Genomic DNA, 17,931 nt, shown 5'->3' with positions numbered 1-17,931 from the left:
CCTGTAGTGTTACTCAAGAAACTCGGATCTACAGTGGAAAAAAGACAGCATTTTCAACAAATGGTGCTGGTACAACTGGTGGTTATCATGTAGAAGACTGCAAATTGATCCATTCTTATCTCCTTGTACAAAGCTCAAGTCTAAGTAGATCAAAGAACTCCACATAAAACCAGAGACACTGAAATTGATGGAGGAGAAAGTAGGGAAAATCCTCGAAGATATGGGCACAGGGAAAAAAATTCCTAAACAGAACAGCAATGGCCTGTGCTATAAAATCAAGAATTGACAAATGGGACCTCATAAAATTGCAAAACTTCTATAGGGCAAAAGATACTGTCAATAAGAAAAATAGGCCACCAACAGATTGGGAAAGAATTTTCACCAATCTTAAATCTTATAGGGGACTAATATCCAATATATACAAAGAGTTCAAGAAGGTGAACTCCAGAAATTCAAATAACCCCATTAAAATGGGGTACAGTGCTAAACAAAGAATTCTCAAATGAGGAATACCAAAGGGCTGAGAAGCACTTGAAAAAATGTTCAACATCCTTAATCATCAGGGAATGCAACTCAAAACAACCCTGAGATTCTACCTCACACCAGTTAGAATGGCTAAGATCAAAAATTCAGGTGACAGCAGATGCTGGTGAGGATGTGGAGAAAGAGGAACACTCCTCCATTGCTAGTGGGATTGCAAGCTTGTACAACCACTCTGGAAATCAGTCTGGCGGTTCCTCAGAAAACTGAACATAGATCCAGCAATACATTTCCTGGGCATATACCCAGAATATGTTCCAACTGGCAATAAAGACACATGCTCCACTATGTTCATAGCAGCCCTATTTATAATAGCCAGAAGCTGGAAAGAACCCAGATGTCCCTCAACAGAGGAATGGATACAGAAAATGTGGTACATTTACACAATGGAGTACTACTCAGCTATTAAAAACAATGGATTTATGAAATTCTTGGACAAATGGATGTATCTGGAGGATATCATCCTGAGTGAGGTAACTCAATCACAAAAGATGTCACTTGATATGCACTCACTGATAAGTAGATATTAGCCCAGACACCTAGAATACCCAAGATACAACTTCCAAAACACAAGAAAATCAAGAAGGAAGACCAATGTGTGGATACTTTATTACTCCCTAGAATAGGGAATAAAATATCCATGGAAGGAGTTGCAAAGACAAAGTTTGGAGCTAAGATAAAAGGATGGTCCATCCAGAGACTGCCCCACCCGGGGGTCCATCCCATAATCAGCCTCCAAACGCAGACACTATTGCATACACCAGCAAGATTTTGCTGAAAGGACCCTGATATAGCTGTCTCCTGTGAGGCTTTGCCAGTTTCTGGCAAATACAGAAGTGGATGCTCACAGTCATCTATAAGATGGAACAGAGGGTCCCCAATGTAGGAGCTAGAGAAAGTACCCAAGAGCTGAAGGGGTCTGCAACTCTATAGATGGATCAACAATATGAACTAATCAGTACCCCCCAGAACTCATGTCTCTAGCTACATATGTAGCAGAAGATGGCCTAGTCGGCTATCATTGGGAAGAGAGGCCCCTTGGTCTTGCAAACTTTATATGCCCCAGTACAGGGGAACACCAGGGCCAAGAAATGTGAATGAGTGCGTAGGGGAGCAGGGCAGGGGGACGGTATAGGGGACTTTTGGCTTAGCATTTGAAATGTAATTGAAGAAAATATCTAATAAAAAATTTTAAAAAATGTAAAAAATTAGTTAATTAAATTAAAAAAAAAAGAAAGAAACTCAGATCTAGGTGTAGTGAGGATTTTGGTTTCTTTAAAAACACACAAATGTTGTTTTTATGTTAATATGAGGTTGCCTCAGATTGTCCACAGCATGCATGATTCATCTCATGCTCTGACAGGGGTCTGATTTTGAAAGGTGAAGATAGGTTATGTTTGGAATTCTGGGAACCCTTGAGATGGTATATCAAGAGACCCAAGAGAGATGGCAGCTGCTAATGCCCTTGCTGTTGCTGTTGCTGCTGTTTGGATGCTGTTGGTTGCTGTTTATTTCATAGAAGAAATTTATTTGCCTCAAGGAACTTGATACCCTAATCACCAGGAAGTAGTCTCATGATGTCAACACCCCTTTTCCAGTCTAGTATTCTTTCTCTCCTGCCTAGTGCTGTGGGGTTGTTGGAAAGGGATAAGGATTAGGGTGGTAGAAAGGGGGAATCTATAAAGTAGCCAAAAGTCTTTTGTTTTTTAATGGGACATATCCTAGCATGTATTTATCCTAATCAGAATTAGTGATCAGAGAAGTAAACTTGTAAGACATAAGGAAGTCAGGGGAGATTTTACTTAAGCAATGTTATCAGGTAGGCTAGAGTGTCTAGGGCACATAAGAATGATACTGGCTTTTGATAGGAATGTGGACATATAATCTACATGAAAAAGATGGCAAGATGGGTTTTTTGTTTGTTTGTTTATTTGTTTGTTTGTTATTGCTTTGGATAAGATGCAGGTAATTAGGTAGGTTTATTTGACTCGTGTAGAATTTCTCTACTGTGATTCTCAAACAATTAGGAAGCAAAGTCATTAGCCAAGGAGCTTTGAAGAGAAATGATGAAACAGTGGCGAGGAAAGGGACAACAGTTGGGGTAAGGAACTAGTTAAGTGTTGATGGACAGAGTAGCAGTCTTCTTAAAGGTCATGTTCTTGAACTGAGAAGGAAAACCGACCACATGGTGGTTCCCTTTAGTCATATTCAGAGTCTCAGAGTAGATAAAACAGGTTAGAGTTTACTAGGGCTTAGGTTTAAGGCCATAAGCAGAGCAGGCACATTTACCGACTACATTTACATGGAAGGGATTTTAATGAGTGGAATTCAGTCTCGTTAAGTAGAACACCGAGCATACAGGGAAAGGTGGACAAGGGCAGGGAAAAGCAATAGAGTTAATGAGCCTTAGCTACATTGAGCTCAGTTGTCAACGGACTTTTAATTTTTTAACTAGACAAGTTAAGGTGGAACTCGAGGGGCATGTTTACAAAGTGTGCGTGAAACTGAGATCATCCAGAAATGATAGTTATAACAAGCTATAGCACGTGACCGTGCAAGTGGAGACACCACCACCGGCAGAAATCCACCTTCTTCAACCCACATTGATTTGGTTAAATTAACTAGCGGTTATATCCATCCTTGAAGGAAAATGGGCTATACATTAATAGGTTTCTCTCCAAGACTCAGGATTTCACGGCAAGATTGTGTATGAGGCCATAATACCAAAATCAATCAAATATGAAAATCCAGTTCCGCTAACTGGATCACAATCAAGGCTGCAGCTGCGCAGTAGAAGCTCTGCACAGTTTCTAGGCAACAGATGCTCTGGTCTGGTCTCTGGCTTAGCCAGGCAAAGATTCTTGTCTACACACAAGTCTGGATTTGGTCAGATCGAGAGGCAATTGCGAACAAGGTGGCTGCGGCAGAGGACCTGAGCTGTTGGTTAGGATTCCCAGGAACATCTTACTTAGAGATCTTACCATGAAGAAGTTCTTCCCCTTCAGGGGAAAGAGGAAGACAGATGATTCTCACAGCCGCTCCTCAGAAGTGCCCATTAGCCTGGCCAATACCGCGCCGCTCAGCCTGTCCATAGGTGGAGGATATCACCTTCGAGATAAGCACTTAAAGAAACTTCATAAAGCTGCTACCACTGGCAATGAGCAGAAGCTGAAGGATTACCTTGAACGTAGGAAATACAATGTGAATGGGCGGGACAAAAGAAGCAGGTGACCGGAACCTAGGGTCTAGAGAAGACCTTAGGAGTACAAGCTGGGGCAGCTGGATGTTCCAACCATAGAGCAAGCATGTCAGGGCTGCAGAACCTGGGTGTCATTCCGTGGTTTCCTGAACAGCATCACCGTCTTTGGCGTAGGGTCACACAGGTTTTGGCTCCTTAACTCGCGAATGTTTGCTTGGCTTACTATTTTCTCTCTTACATTTGCTCTTTTGCTTCTTGGCATGCGTTGTGCCCCACGGGAGGGTGTATGTGTGTGAGGAAATTCTATCATCAAGAGGGAAATTACAAAGTCTCTAAGACCTGGAAATACCAAAATAAATAACATCGTTTTGTTTAAAGAAATTTGATAACTTTACATAACATAACAAACTTCCTTGGGCAGACAATGGTTGCCTTTCTTCTTTTGTGTTACACATTCGTGGTTTTTTTCTTTTTCTTTTTCTTCTAGACAGGGTTTCTCTGTGTAGCCCTGGCCATCCTGGAACTCACTCTGTAGACCAGGCTGGCCTTTGAACTCAGAAATCTGCCTGCCTCTGCCTCCCAAGGGCTGGGATTAAAGGAGTGCGCCACCACTGCCCGGCACACTTTCGTGTTTTTTCCTGAGACCAGAAGTGAGCACTAGATCCCCTGGAGTTTCGGAATAATGTAGCAAGCTTATTTATTTTATCACAGATTTCACATACTGCCTGGTTTACATAGTTGTTACATATATTTGCAACATTGGAAATGACAATACCACTTGTTGGGCAGAGATTGACAATACCACTTGATGGGCAGAGAAATACACAACAGGGAGAAAGACGCCTTTGACATTGCCCTTTGTACTAGTTAGGAATGTTTCTTAAGTTTTGGAGAGCAATCTGAATTGTGTTAGGGTATCTTATTTCATCATCTATTCTGAAGTCCAGATACCATTTGTTTTTCTTTTCTTTTCTGTTTTTAATCAGGAAGAAAAAAAGCCTTTTAATTTAATAGAGCTAATTTTCCTTAAAATGATATTTAATTTTCAAGACATTTTTTTAGCTTTTAAAATTCATTAAAATCAATTATAGTTAGCATAATTTTTATTGAATATAAGCAAAGATATAAAACAAATATATTGATATTTAATCTTATTGTTCATGGGTATAATAAATAATTGAGATGTATCTCTAACTTCATGTTTTCTTGTGTCAATATAGAACACCTTTGCATTTGGCCTGTGCTAATGGATATACAAATATTGTCTCTCTCTTAATTGAGAATCAATGCAAAATTAATGTCCAGGACAGTGAAAACAGAACCCCATTGATTAAGGTGTGCTCCATTTTTCTCCTTTTAAGTGGAGTGTATTTGAACACTTATCCTAGTGAAATGTCATGTTTTAAGTTGTAACAATAAACGTTCATTCATGTACCTGAAATAGGAAGTAGTCCACTCATTTACTCTTGTTCCACTGCAGGCAGTAGAGTGTCAACAGGAGAGTTGTGCTACCGTTCTTCTTCTTCATGGTGCAGACCCAAATCTGGTAGATGTTTATAGTAACACAGCTCTCCATTATGCTGTTTGTGGCCAAAATATCTCATTAGCCAATAAATTGCTTCAATATAAAGCCAATCTTGAAGCCAAAAACAAGGTAAGTGTCTACGAAACGAAATATTCATTTCAGAAATTTGTAGAGTATTATTTGCAGATAATTCAGATAGCAGAAGCATATATTTTAATGTAATGAATTTGCCAAACTGAATTGAAAGAATAGGTTATCAAAATCTGATAATTTCCTTCTTTTAAAAGTCTTTGCACTTCATTTTAGACCTTTCATTGTAAACCTTAATCCTGATATACAAAGAAATATTTCTATCGTGATAATTTTATAGCCATATCACATAAGAATGTTTGAGTTCTTTACAAATTAGTATTAACATAAAATAATAAACCTCATCTGTTAAATTGTTATTACTGCATAATAGTTATAAAGCTGAATTGAAAATTAGTTATTATGCTAAAAGTAGCCTAATTCTCCCTTTGAACTTTAGTGAATGTAACTGAAAAATAATTTTTAGAAAAGCATTTTGTCACTTCATTTCAGTGATTTTTGTGTCTTGGAGATTATTAAATAAAACTCTATAGAAACAATTATACATAATTGTATATGCATTTGAGATAATGAGACACAAAACTTATATAAATGATATTCATAACTGGATCACTTTATACCTATGATTTGCATTAAGCTTTGAATATAAATTATCTTTTAAAAATCTAGCAGCCCGACCTTTATTTGTTTGTTTGTATTTAAAATCAGATATTTTTAGGTATTAAAATCCTTTAAAAATTAAAGTATGCATTCAAGAGTTTCTTATAAACGTACTTTAAAAATTGTACTTAAATATAAAATCCACAATTAAAAATTATTTAAGTAATTATTTTGAAATAATATTTACAGGACGGTCACACTCCGCTTTTACTTGCTGTTGCTGAAAATAATGAAAATATGGTAAAATTCCTTCTGAAGAAAGGAGCAGATGTAAATGCATCAGATAAAAACCACAGGTACAGGTATAATAAATAATACTAAATAGGATGTCATGTAATTACAGTTTATTGATAATACTACATAACTATAAATATATTCATTTATTATACATCTGTGATATTTTAACCACCTGGTATGATTTAGGGCAAATTACCTATACTTCTCAAATGTTCTTTTTTTTTTTCAATCTATAAAATCAAATTGGTTAATTATTTGGGTAGCTTTAAGTCAATATCATCATTTATAATAACTTTCGAATCTTACATAGGAGCCAGAGTTGTAGTTAATGGGAGAGACGAACTAGGGTGCCCAACAGTCCCTCCTATGGAATTTTGAGACGTCTTGAAAGCAGGAGGCTTCCAGGAGGCAGGGTTTGAAAATCACTGAATCATCTGCTTCCAAGTGACTTCATGTGTTTAGGTGCCTTCCTTTGGTCTGTCATTGCTGTGCAGTTTTGATCAGCCCAGCCCAATGTTTTCCGTTTTCTCCATGACTTCCTTCTTAGGGATAGAGGACCTATATTTGAATAATAAGTTGAGAAGAATAAATTTGTGAATGTCTTGCTCCAGAACAGCCATCATGATTGCTCTGATTGTTGAACCAACAAGTTCTGTAAAACTTCTTCTTCAGCAAGATACGGACCTAGCACACAAAGATATTTATGGATTTACAGCTGAGGAATATGCTTCATTTAATGGCTTTACTATGTAAGTGACGCTTTAGGACTTTTAATAACTATATGAAATATAATTTTGAGATACACAGAGTGAGTTCTCCAAAACAACTTTTATAGGCAAATAAAATGGGGGGATATATAAGCATAAACACTGGGATTCCCAGAAATCCTTCATATCTTTGGTTATAGAATCAGTTTCAGAGTTCTCTGTTAGACGAGTGGCATTTGTCACTGCAGTGGCGCGTGGTAATGTCATGTATGCCAGGACAATTTCCTGGTGACCATTCATATTTAATTGGTAGATCAGAACAGATGGTGGATCTTCTCATCTCTTTCATTATTATGATCTTTAATAATTTACAGAATGTCTGTTATGAGTAGTTATCATTACCATTTTAATATTTACTATATCTTTCAATTAAATATTTCATAATTTTGAAAAATATTCTCATTATACTTATAAGACAAAGATTTCCATGTATAAACATGCATTCTGATTTCTAGTAGTTAATTATAAAATAAGATACAATACACTGAAATTTAATGTATAGCTAATTCATTAGCTATAGCTATAAACTAATACACACTATTTTAATTGTTATTTGTTTTAGAGGAAATTTTAAATTATACATGCTTTTTTCACTATTCTTGATCTCTACTTTCCTATCCCCCTTCTCCTATTTTCTGTGTTCCTTTTTTCTATCCCTTTCTTTCCTTCATCCCCTCTCTCCTCTCTCTCTCTCCTCTCTCCCTCTCCTCTCTCCCTTTCCCTCTCCTTCTCCCTCCCCCACCTCTCTCTACCTCTCCCTCTGTAGTTCAAGATAATCACAAACTCTCTGCATAGTCCAAGCTGCTTTTGGGTTTGTGATCCTCCCTGCACATCTTTCCCAGTGCTAGACTATAGGTTGTGCTGTACATTAAAGCCTCAATCTCATTTTTCCTCATGTTAATGTATAATTATTTGGAACTCAGGCCTTTAAATGGGTGATTATGGTAAAATAAAACCACTAGACCAGGCCTTAATCCAATCTCCTGTCTTTACATAAAAAAAGAGGCTAAGATACAAGGTGCAATACAAAGGAAGATGGTACCCAGGGAACAAGCTATGTGAAAACTCAACAATAGGACAGGCATCCACAAGGGAAGTCAGAGGACAATTTTTCTTGCCTTTCAGCAGGATAGTTTAATCTTGACCTTCTAGCTTTCAACTGGAACAGACAAACAAACCAGAACAAACAAACCAAAGCAAAGCCTCCTGTTTAAGCCACATGTCTGATACTTTGTTATGGCAGTCCAAGCAAAGGAACCCACCAACCACACACAGCCACCCTTCCCCTCTACATTCTGAATGACTTACATTTTTAACTTTTATTCTTCTCACAGATTACTACTGGACCACAGTTAACCCCTTCATCACTCCTTCCAGCCATTCCTCCTACTTCTTCTCTCCTTCATATCATCTCCTCTGTTTCCCTTAAAACAAAACAAAACAAAACAAAACAAAACAAAACAAAACAAAACAAAAAGCAGCCTAGCCCTCCTAAAGATATTAACCAAACATGGCCTAGATATTAACCAAACATGGCCTAGAAAGGCACAATAAAACTGGGTATAAACCCTCATATTAGAGCTGGGTGTGGCCACCCAGTAGGAAAAAGGGGGTACCAAAAGCAGGGAAAAGAATCACAGCTTCCACCATTAGGAATCCCAAAAGAACACACTACCATAAGGTATATGTAGAGAACCTATCTCAGACCCAAACAAAGATGTTATCCATGTTTGTTGATTCAATTTCTGTGAGCCCCTGTGAGGCCTGCTTAGTTGATTCTGTGGGCCACGTTCTCATGATGTGCTTGACTCCTCTGCTCCTAGATCTGTCGTTCTGATATTCTGCAGCATTCCCCAGGTGTGTCTTAGTATTTTGATGTGCTTTGTTCCCTTCAGTTGTTGGATGATACCAGTCTGATGATAAATGGGCACTGGTGCTATGGTAGTGGTAGCAGAACATCATTAGAAAGCATCATTGACTTGCTTTTTAAACAGTACATGTTTGCTTCTATCCTTGGTATCTGGGCTGTTATGCCTTGGTTCCTGGCCATCTATGCAGTCTCAGGCATTCAATCCCTCAAAGTCAATATGACAGTTCCTCAGAAAACTGGAATCAATCTACCTCAAAGCCCAGATATAAACTCTTGGGCATATACCCAAAGGATGCTCCAGCACATTTTACAGGCAGGACAGATTTGAGGTCGAAGGTTTTGTGGCTAGGTTCATATCTCAGTCCCACTGCTAGGAAACTTGCCTTGTTATACAAGATGGCTGGTTCAGGCTTTGCACCGCCTATTGCTAGGGGAGTTCCCTAGAATCATTTTCGTATATGCCAGAGAGTTCTAACTTCATTAGGTTTTTACCTTGCCCACAAATGTCTCCCCCCCATTACAGTCACCTCTCCTAGTACTATCTCTCTCTATCTCTCCCATCCCTACCTGATCCCTTCTGTTCCCATCTCCACCCACCCACAAAATCTATTCTATTTCCCTTTCTCAGGGAGCTCAATGTGTCATTCCCCCATCCCTAAGTTTCTCTGGGTCTGTAGATTGTATGATGATTGTCCTTTAATTAACAGCTACTGCCCAATAAATGAGTACATACCATGTTTGTCTTTCTGGGTCTGGGTTCCCTCATTCAGGATGATGTTTGCCATTTCCAACCACTTGCCTGCAAACTTGATGATGTCATTGTTTTTAACATCTTAGTTAAAATATGTAAATTGTGTAAATATAAAAAATTGTGTAAATATACCACATTTTCTTTGTCCATTCTACAGTTGCGGGACTTCTAGGTTGTTTACAGTTTCTGGATACTATGAATAATGCTGTAAAGAACATAGCTGAGCAAGTGTCCTTGCAGTAGGATGGAGTGTCCTTTGGGTACATGCCAAAGAGTGGATGATAAGCCGCCATATTGATTTCCATAGTGGCTGTACAAAATCACACTCTCACCATCAATGGAGGAGTGTTCTAGCCAGCATGAGCTGTCTCTTGTGTTTATATCTTAACCATTTGACATATGTAAAATAGAATCTCAGAGTTGTTTTGATGTGCAGTTTTCTGATGACTAAAGATGCTGAGTATTTCTTTTAAGTGATATTATTTCATAGCCATTTGTAAGTCCTGTGTTCAGAATTTTCTGTTGAAATCTGCACCCCATTTTATAAATTGGATTATTTGGTTTGTTGGTATCTAGTTTCTTGAATTCTTTATATGCTTTAGATATAAGCTCTCTATTGGGCTGTGAGATTGATGAAAATCTCTTTTAATTTTTTAATCTAATTTTTTAATCATTTTGTCCTTTTGACAGTATCCTTTTCCTTACAGAAGATTCTCAGGTTCATGAGGTTCCATTTATAGATTGATATTCTTATGGGCCATGCTATCAGTGACTTCTTTGGGAACTTGTCTCTTGTACCAATGAATTCAAGGTTGTTCCCTATCTTCTCTTCTATCAGGGTCAGTGTATCTGGCTTTATGTTGAGGTCTTTTATCTATTTGGATATGAATTTTATGCAGGGTGATAGATATGAATGTATTTGCAATAATCTCCATTCAGTCATCCAATTAGACCAGCACCATTTGGTAAAGATGCTTTCTTTCTTTTTTCCATTGTGTATTCCTGGTTTGTTAATCAAAAGTCAGGTATCCATAGGTATGTATATTTATGTCTGGGTCTTTGATTTTATTCAGTTGACCAACCTGTCTGTTTTTATGCTGATAACTATAGATCTGTGGTATAGTTTGAAATCAAGGATGATGATATTTCATTGTACAGGATTGTATTAGTTTTCCTGTGGTTTTTTTCCTTATGAAGTTGAGATTTGTCTTTGCAATGCCTATAAAAATTGTGTTAAAGTTTTGATGGAAATTACACACTCTGTAAATTGCTTTTGGTAGGATGGCCAATTTTAATATGTTAATCCTACCAATCAAGGAGCATAGAAGATCTTTCCATCTTCTGATATAGTCTTCAATTTCTTTCTTCAAAGTCTTGATATTTATTATCATACAAGTCTTTTATTTGCTTGGTTAGAGTTCCCCCAAAATACTTTATAGTATTTGTGGCTACTGTGAAGGGTGATGCTTTCCTCATTTCTTTCTCATCTGGTTTATCATTTATGTAGGAGGGCTACTGATTTTTTTTTTTGAGTTAATGTTGTATCTATCCACTTCACTAAAAGTGTTTATCAGTTGTAGGATTTCCCTGGTAGAATTTTTTTGGGGTCACTTATGTGTATAATCATATCATCTGTAAACGATACTTTGACTTCTTCCTTTCCAAATTGTATCTCGTTGATCACCTTTAGTTGTCTTGTTGCTATATCTAGAATTTTAAGTACTATATTGAATAGATATACAGAGAGTAGATAACCTCTTCTTATTCCTGATTTTAATGGAATTGCTTTTGGTTTCTCTCCATTAATTTGATGTTGGCTAAAGGCTTGCTGTAAGTTGCCTTTATTAGGCTTAAATGTGCGACTTTTATGTCTTAGCTCTCCAAGATTTTCACCATGAAGGTGTGTTGGATTTTTATCAAAGGCTTTTTCACCATCTTCTGCAATGGTCATTTGGTTATTTCTTCCCGTTTGTTTATATTGTGGATTATATTGGCTGAGTTTTATCTGTTGAACCATATCTAAATTTCTGGAAGGAAGTCTACTTAATCATGGTAGATGATATTGTTGTGTTCTTGGATTTAGTTTGCAAGTATTTTATTGAGTATTTTTGCATCAATATTCATGAGGAAAAATTGTAATTCTCTCTCTTTTTTTAACTCTTTGTGTGGTTTGGGTATCTGGGTGGGTGACTGTGGCTTTAGAAAATGAATTTGGCAATGTCACCCCTGTTTCTATTTTTGTGGAATAATTTGAGGAGGATTGGCATTTAGTCTTCTTTTAAATTTGGCAGAACTCTGCACTAAAACCATGTTGTTCCTCAGATTTTTTGGGATGTGAGATTTTTAGTGGCTGATTCTATTTTCTTAGGGGTTATAGGTCAATTTATATTGTTTATCTGATCTTGATCTAATTTTGGTAAATGGTATCTATCAAGAAAATTCTTCATTTCTTTCAGAGTTTTCTAATTTTATGGAGTATAATTTTTTGAAGTAAGACTTAGTGATTTTTCTTTTTTAAAAATTTCCTCAGTGTCTTTTGTTATATTCCACCTCCCCCCTCCCCCCTTTCTGATTTTGTTATTTTGGATATTGTCTTTCTGTCTTTTAGTATGGATAAGAGTTTGTCTATATTGCTAATTTCCCCAGAGAACAAAACTCTTTGTTTCATTGATTCTTTGGAGTGTTCTCTTTGTTCCTAATTTATTGGTCTTAGTCACATTTGATTATTTTCTGCAATGAACTTCTCTTGAATGACACTGCTTCTTTTGGTTCTAGAGATTTTAGGTGTGCTATTAAGATCTCTCCACTTTTTTAGGTACGTAGTTGGTGCTATGAACTTTTCTCTCAGCAGCCCATTTATAGTGTCCCATAAGTTTGGGTATGTTGTACACTAATTTTTATTGAATTCTAGGAATCCTTTTTTCCCCCTTCATTCCTTTCTGTACCCAATTATTTTCATTCAGTAGAAAGTTGTTCAGTTTCCATGAGTTTGTAGGCTTTCTGTTGTTTCTGTAGTTGAAAGCCAGCTTTAATCCATGGTGTTCTGATACTTCAGAGATTATCTCAATTTTATTTTGTATATTCAGACTTGCTTTGTAATTGAATATGTAGTCAATTTTGGAGAAAGTTCTGTGAGGTACTGAGAAGAAGGCATATTCTTTTCTGTTTGAGTGAAGTATTCTGTAGATATCTGTTAGATCTATTTGATTCATAATGTCTGTTATCCCCAGTGTTTCTTTTTTTGATTTGATGTCTATTTTGTTAGAAATTAAAATGGCTACATCAGACTGCTTCTTATGTCCATTTGCTTGGAAAAATCTTTACTCTGTGGTATTGTCTACCTTTGAGGTTTGTTTCTTGTATGCAGTAGAAAGATGGATCCTATTTTCACATCAATTCTGTTAGTCTCTGTCCTTTTATTGGGAAATTGAACGCACTGACATTTAGAGATATCAGTAGCCAATGATTGCTAATTCCTCTTATTTTGTTCTTGTTGATGTTGGCAATATATGTGTATGTGTGTGTGTGTGTGTGTGTGTATCTTGTGTGTGTTTGTATATTTTCCTTCTTTTGTCTTTGCTGATGTGAGTTTATTTCATGTTTTTGAGTCTATAGGATATCTGTCCAGTTCCTTCTAGCTTTTAGAGTCACTGTTGAGAAGCTGGGTATAATTCTATAATTTCTTTTGCAGTTTTTAATATTCTTTCTTTTTTCTGTATAATTAGTGTTTTAATTTTTATGTAATAGGGAAATTTCTTTTCTGATCCAATATATTTGGTATTCAGTAGGCTTCTTGTACCTGTGTAGGCATGTCCTTCTTTAGGTTAGAAACATTTTCTAATACAATTTTATTGAAAATATTTTCTGAGTCTTTGAGCTGGGATTCTCTTTCTCCTCCTCCTCTTCCTCCTCCTTATCCTCCCCTTGTCCTCCTCCTTCCTCCTCTCCTCCTCTTCTTCCTTCTCCCCTTCTTCTTCTATTCCTATTATTTTTAGGTTTGTTCTTTTCATAGTGTCCCAGATTTCTTTGATGTTTTCTTTCAGAAAAACATGTCACTTTCATTTCTTGTATTCTTTTGGTGATACTTGCATATATAGTTCCTATTTGTTTACCTAGATTTTCCATTTGCCGGGTTCCCCCAGTTTGTGTTTTTCTTAATGATTTCATTTCCATTTTCAAGGTTTTAGCAGTTTTATTTAATTCCTTTTCCTGCTTGCTAGTTTTTTCTTGGCTTCCTATTAGGGATTTATTTATTTCCTCTTTAAGGACATCTCTCATCTTCTTGAAATTGGGTTTAAGGTCATTTTTTTCCTGTACTTCTGCTGTGTTGGAATATCCAGGGCTTGCTGTAGTAGGATAGCTGGACTCTGGGGTTGCCATATTGTCCAGGAAGTTTTTTATTGAGTTCTTATGCTGGTCTCTAGTATCTAGGTTTGGAGTAATTATAGGTTTTGGTGCTGATTTCTGAGTTTGTCTTTGTTAGATATGTGTCTCCCCACTTCCTTGGTTTTTGTTTCTTCCCTGGTCTTCTGATTTTAGTGGGCTACATTTCTGATGGCCAGTGAGTCCTCTGGTCCAGTATGGGGTCTATTGGGGTTCTGGCAATCTGACTGACCTATGGGTTTCTGGAGTTCTGGGAATTGATATGGCTTCTAGTAGAGCAGGAATGTCCACAGGAGCTGTATGCTAGGATATGGTAATGGGAGGTGAGAGAATTTAAGGGAAGGTTGGGGAGTCTCCGAGTGACTTTTAGGAACATATTTGCCACACGGGTGGCAGAGAGTGGGACCACATGAAATGAAATGGTGCCTGTTAACAGGGAGACTTGAAAGGGAAAAGTAAAGGGAAATACTGGACAGAGGTTAAATTCAATGATATGAATAGAATTTTTATGAATGTAACAGTTTATGTGTACTCTCTTTTATAGGTATCATCAGATAACTGCCAATAATGAGAACAAGAAGAAAACAGAGCAAACAGCTTACTGACTGAGCAGTTTTTCTTGTTATTTTTTACTTTCTTTCTAGAAAGCATACATCCTTTTTCTTCCAAAGCAATATTTAACTATGGAATTAAAACTTACCTCTGCTTTGAAATTGTAAATCATTTTAAAGATCTTCATTAACATTTTCTGACAACTAAAAATTAAAAATTCTATGGTCTCTGGTCTCTTAAATTGTTATAAGCAGCAAACATTTGCATTTATATAGAAGGCTGGGTAGATATAAAATACCATAAAATATTAAGTTTATTAGATAGATACCTTGGATAAATACTGTTGGTAATTAATATAATCAAGTCATCATGTGAAATTAAAAATTAAGGAACAATTGAGGAACTGAATTTACCTGTATGTGCAAAAGTGATTTTGGTATTTATTTTCAAAACCACATACAGATATTTAGGCCTATAAACATAGAACACACACATACACACACATACAAATGTCTCTCTCTGCGTATGTATGTATATATAGACTTATTAGTTAGATAAAGGAATAAGTCCCAGAAATATTCTGTCTTTGCCATTAATCATGTTTTGTGCCTCCACTTCATCCACAGTATAGAAAAAAAAAATGTGCATAGAGAAACCATGCTGCTAACAGGTGACTGCACTACCCTGATTTTGATTGATGTGACAAAATACCCCATAGAAACAACTGAAAGGGGAAATGGCTTATTCTTCCTCCCCAACCTCTGGGTCAGTGAGTTCAGTCATGCTAATTGGCTGCACTGTTTCTGGGCCTATAGTGAAGCAGAATGAGAGAGTAAAGCTACATTCAAAAGAAGAGTTTTACTATTTGCATTTAGACCACTAACTCAATACTTTGCTCTGGGTGTCACCGAGATATAAGAAGGGAGAAAGACCACCTGACAGATCTCGGCTTTAAGGCAATTGATATTTCATTTTCAGTGTGGTTTCAGTCTGTGGTTCCTAACTGAAAGCACATCTTGGCCCTCCTCCAACCCAGCCCCTGCCCAGAAGATATTAATCAATGTTGGGAGATGTTCTTGGATGTCAAGACCAGAGAAGAATTATGCTAAATAGCCAACACTAGGCTGATCCAAAGCAACAGTATTGTTGGGACTGAGAACACCATTCTATATTGTCTACCATAGGCTGTGAAAAAAGAGAAAAGCAGAAGGTTCCTGGTATTCTTTGTGTTCAATGTATCAGTGTGTTCTAGAATCCTTACCAATTGTATGTGTGCCATCGAAAGAAGAAAGAGTGATAAACTCATTAACAAAAGCTAGGGAGGCACAGCAGCTAAAGGAAGCTGAAAGGAAAATTCTGCTGAGATTTGAAGGAGGAGGACCTTGTCTCGCTCTTGCAGCCTAAACAGTCTCAATTATAAAGATTAATTCATGATGGAAGGGCCAGCATGGAGAAGTCCTTAGTGAGTATTGCTGTTAGGTTGTCATTAGTTTGGAAGAAGAGATTTGAGCTGGATCCTAAAGATGTGGAATTTTGACATGGGACATAATAACAGTTATGTGTGATAGAAAAAGAATCATTGAATTTTTGCTTCTGGGGAATGCAAAATGTGCAGGTAGGATGCTAGGACACCTGGCCTGAATTTAATTATCTGCTCAGCATCTGCATTGTTTTAACACTTCTCTGCACATTTTATGAATCCTCTGGGTGTTTAAATTCTTAGACCACTGCTAAATATTGAGTAAATTTTTTTGGTATTTTGATGTGACTGGTAATATCTAAACTGGAACACAGTTTCCTCTCCAAAGCTTAAAAATGACTATTTAAGGAAACCATAGTCAGAGATGATTTGAATAGTCTGCTTTTCCACTCCCACATGCATAGCACAGCTTCTAGAATATACTTCCTAAACCCACTCTCCCTCTTCCCCCCTAACCAGTGCATGTACAATTACTGCAGATTTATAGCCTTTTCTTGGAAAGATCAGTTAGGGCTGGACAAAACACGAGCCTTGGCTCAGGTCTGTGAAAGGAAGAAAGGTCCAATTTTCTGATTTTAAAGGTATTCTGTGAGGTAGTGGCAGCTCTGTCCAGCTTGGTCACACAGGCTACTGGACTGGCTTCTTTTGTTTACCTCACTGAAACCTGTCTAAGTAGTCTTAACTCTACACATAAAATAGTCCCTCCTCTGATGAGTGTTATTGGCTGTTAACTTGGCTACATCTGACCTAAAACTCATAAGTGGAGCAAAGTAAGAAGGGGATAATAGCTATTTTGCTTGATTTTATATATAGAAAGATCCACTTCTAATTTGGATCTCTGAATTAAGGAGATATGCCTTTCATTCAGATCTTCAAACTGGGAAAAGGCTCACTTTTTTTTTTTTTTTTTTTTTCGAGACAGGGTTTCTCTGTGTAGCTTTGGCTGTCCTGGAACTCACTCTGTAGACCAGGCTGGCCTCGAACTAGGAAATCCGCCTGCCTCTGCTTCCCAAGTGCTGGGATTAAAGGTGTTCGCCACGACGCCTGGCTATCTGGACCTGTAAGCCTATATAAGGGTGTGGGAGAAGGAAGCTTTTCTCCTTTGCCTGCTTGCCTTCACCCAGGTAGCATATCTGTCCTTTAATTGACATTAAAGTCTACTGCTTTAGGATTCCAGTGTAGACTGAAGACCATCTGAGACATCCATACTTATGAACTGAGCAAGCTAGTTAGCAGCATTCTTTCATGGCCTGTGCCTGCTACCAGGTTCCTGTCCTGACTTCTTTGATGCTGAACACGAATAAGAAGGTGTAAGACCAATAAACCCTTTTCTTCCATTACTTGCTTTTTGGTCATGTGGTTACATCACAGCAAGAGAAATGCAAACTAAGGCAGTTCAGTTTGTTGAGACACATAACTTGAAGGTAGGTTGTCCTCATTTGCATTGTTAGTCATGTGTTCTACCAGCATAATCTATTCAGAATCCTCCTTTTACCTCCCCAATTGATACAGTTCAGAATTAGTGTCTTAGGATACAAAATATAGGAGTCTAGGGAGAAACACTTAACTTTCCTGAAATTCTTGTCCCATTTAAAGATGTATTAAAGTAAATGAAAATCAAATTATCCACAAGGCCTGTCAGTGTGGCCTGCCAGTGGGATACTCCTCATAAAAGTTTTGGCTTCTCTCTTGAGTTGAAATGAAGTTATAACCCATTTTCTCTTCCTTTGCTGTTTTATTTACAGAGCTCATCATTTTAAGTCCTCTGTGGGTTTAAAGCAAAAGTTCACTTCACTGGCTGTCTCCAAAATTCACACAGTACTAGGTTTGCTCTTTCTCCAGTATAAAGTTTTGAGAATAAATGTTGTATGTGGTTC

At 37.2% G+C, this 17,931-nt stretch overlaps 1 protein-coding gene across 1 annotated transcript; it reads left to right on the top strand.

The window, feature by feature from the left end:
- Positions 1 to 3,372: 3,372 nt before the first annotated feature.
- Positions 3,373 to 14,787, top strand: Ankrd7 (ankyrin repeat domain 7). The gene is made up of 6 exons (XM_021165457.2): positions 3,373 to 3,767; positions 4,960 to 5,074; positions 5,220 to 5,393; positions 6,204 to 6,310; positions 6,863 to 7,000; positions 14,567 to 14,787. Exons 1-6 carry the CDS (start codon positions 3,523 to 3,525, stop codon positions 14,625 to 14,627), a joined length of 840 nt encoding a protein of 279 aa, XP_021021116.1. The 5' UTR covers positions 3,373 to 3,522; the 3' UTR covers positions 14,628 to 14,787.
- Positions 14,788 to 17,931: the final 3,144 nt, after the last annotated feature.

The sequence above is a fragment of the Mus caroli genome, unplaced genomic scaffold (assembly GCF_978045245.1).
Source record: "Mus caroli unplaced genomic scaffold, Mus_caroli_1 scaffold_7, whole genome shotgun sequence".
Classification (NCBI taxonomy): domain Eukaryota; kingdom Metazoa; phylum Chordata; class Mammalia; order Rodentia; family Muridae; genus Mus; species Mus caroli.
This window is presented reverse-complemented; position numbering and strand designations above follow the sequence as displayed.

Excerpts from the sequence above, each read along its gene's own strand:
- Ankrd7 (XM_021165457.2), top strand. The coding sequence starts at position 3,523 with ATGAAGAAGTTCTTCCCCTTCAGGGGAAAGAGGAAGACAGATGATTCT. Across the intron at positions 5,075-5,219 it reads ACAGAACCCCATTGATTAAG|GCAGTAGAGTGTCAACAGGA; the intron begins GTGTGCTCCATT and ends GTTCCACTGCAG. Across the intron at positions 6,311-6,862 it reads GCATCAGATAAAAACCACAG|AACAGCCATCATGATTGCTC; the intron begins GTACAGGTATAA and ends GTCTTGCTCCAG.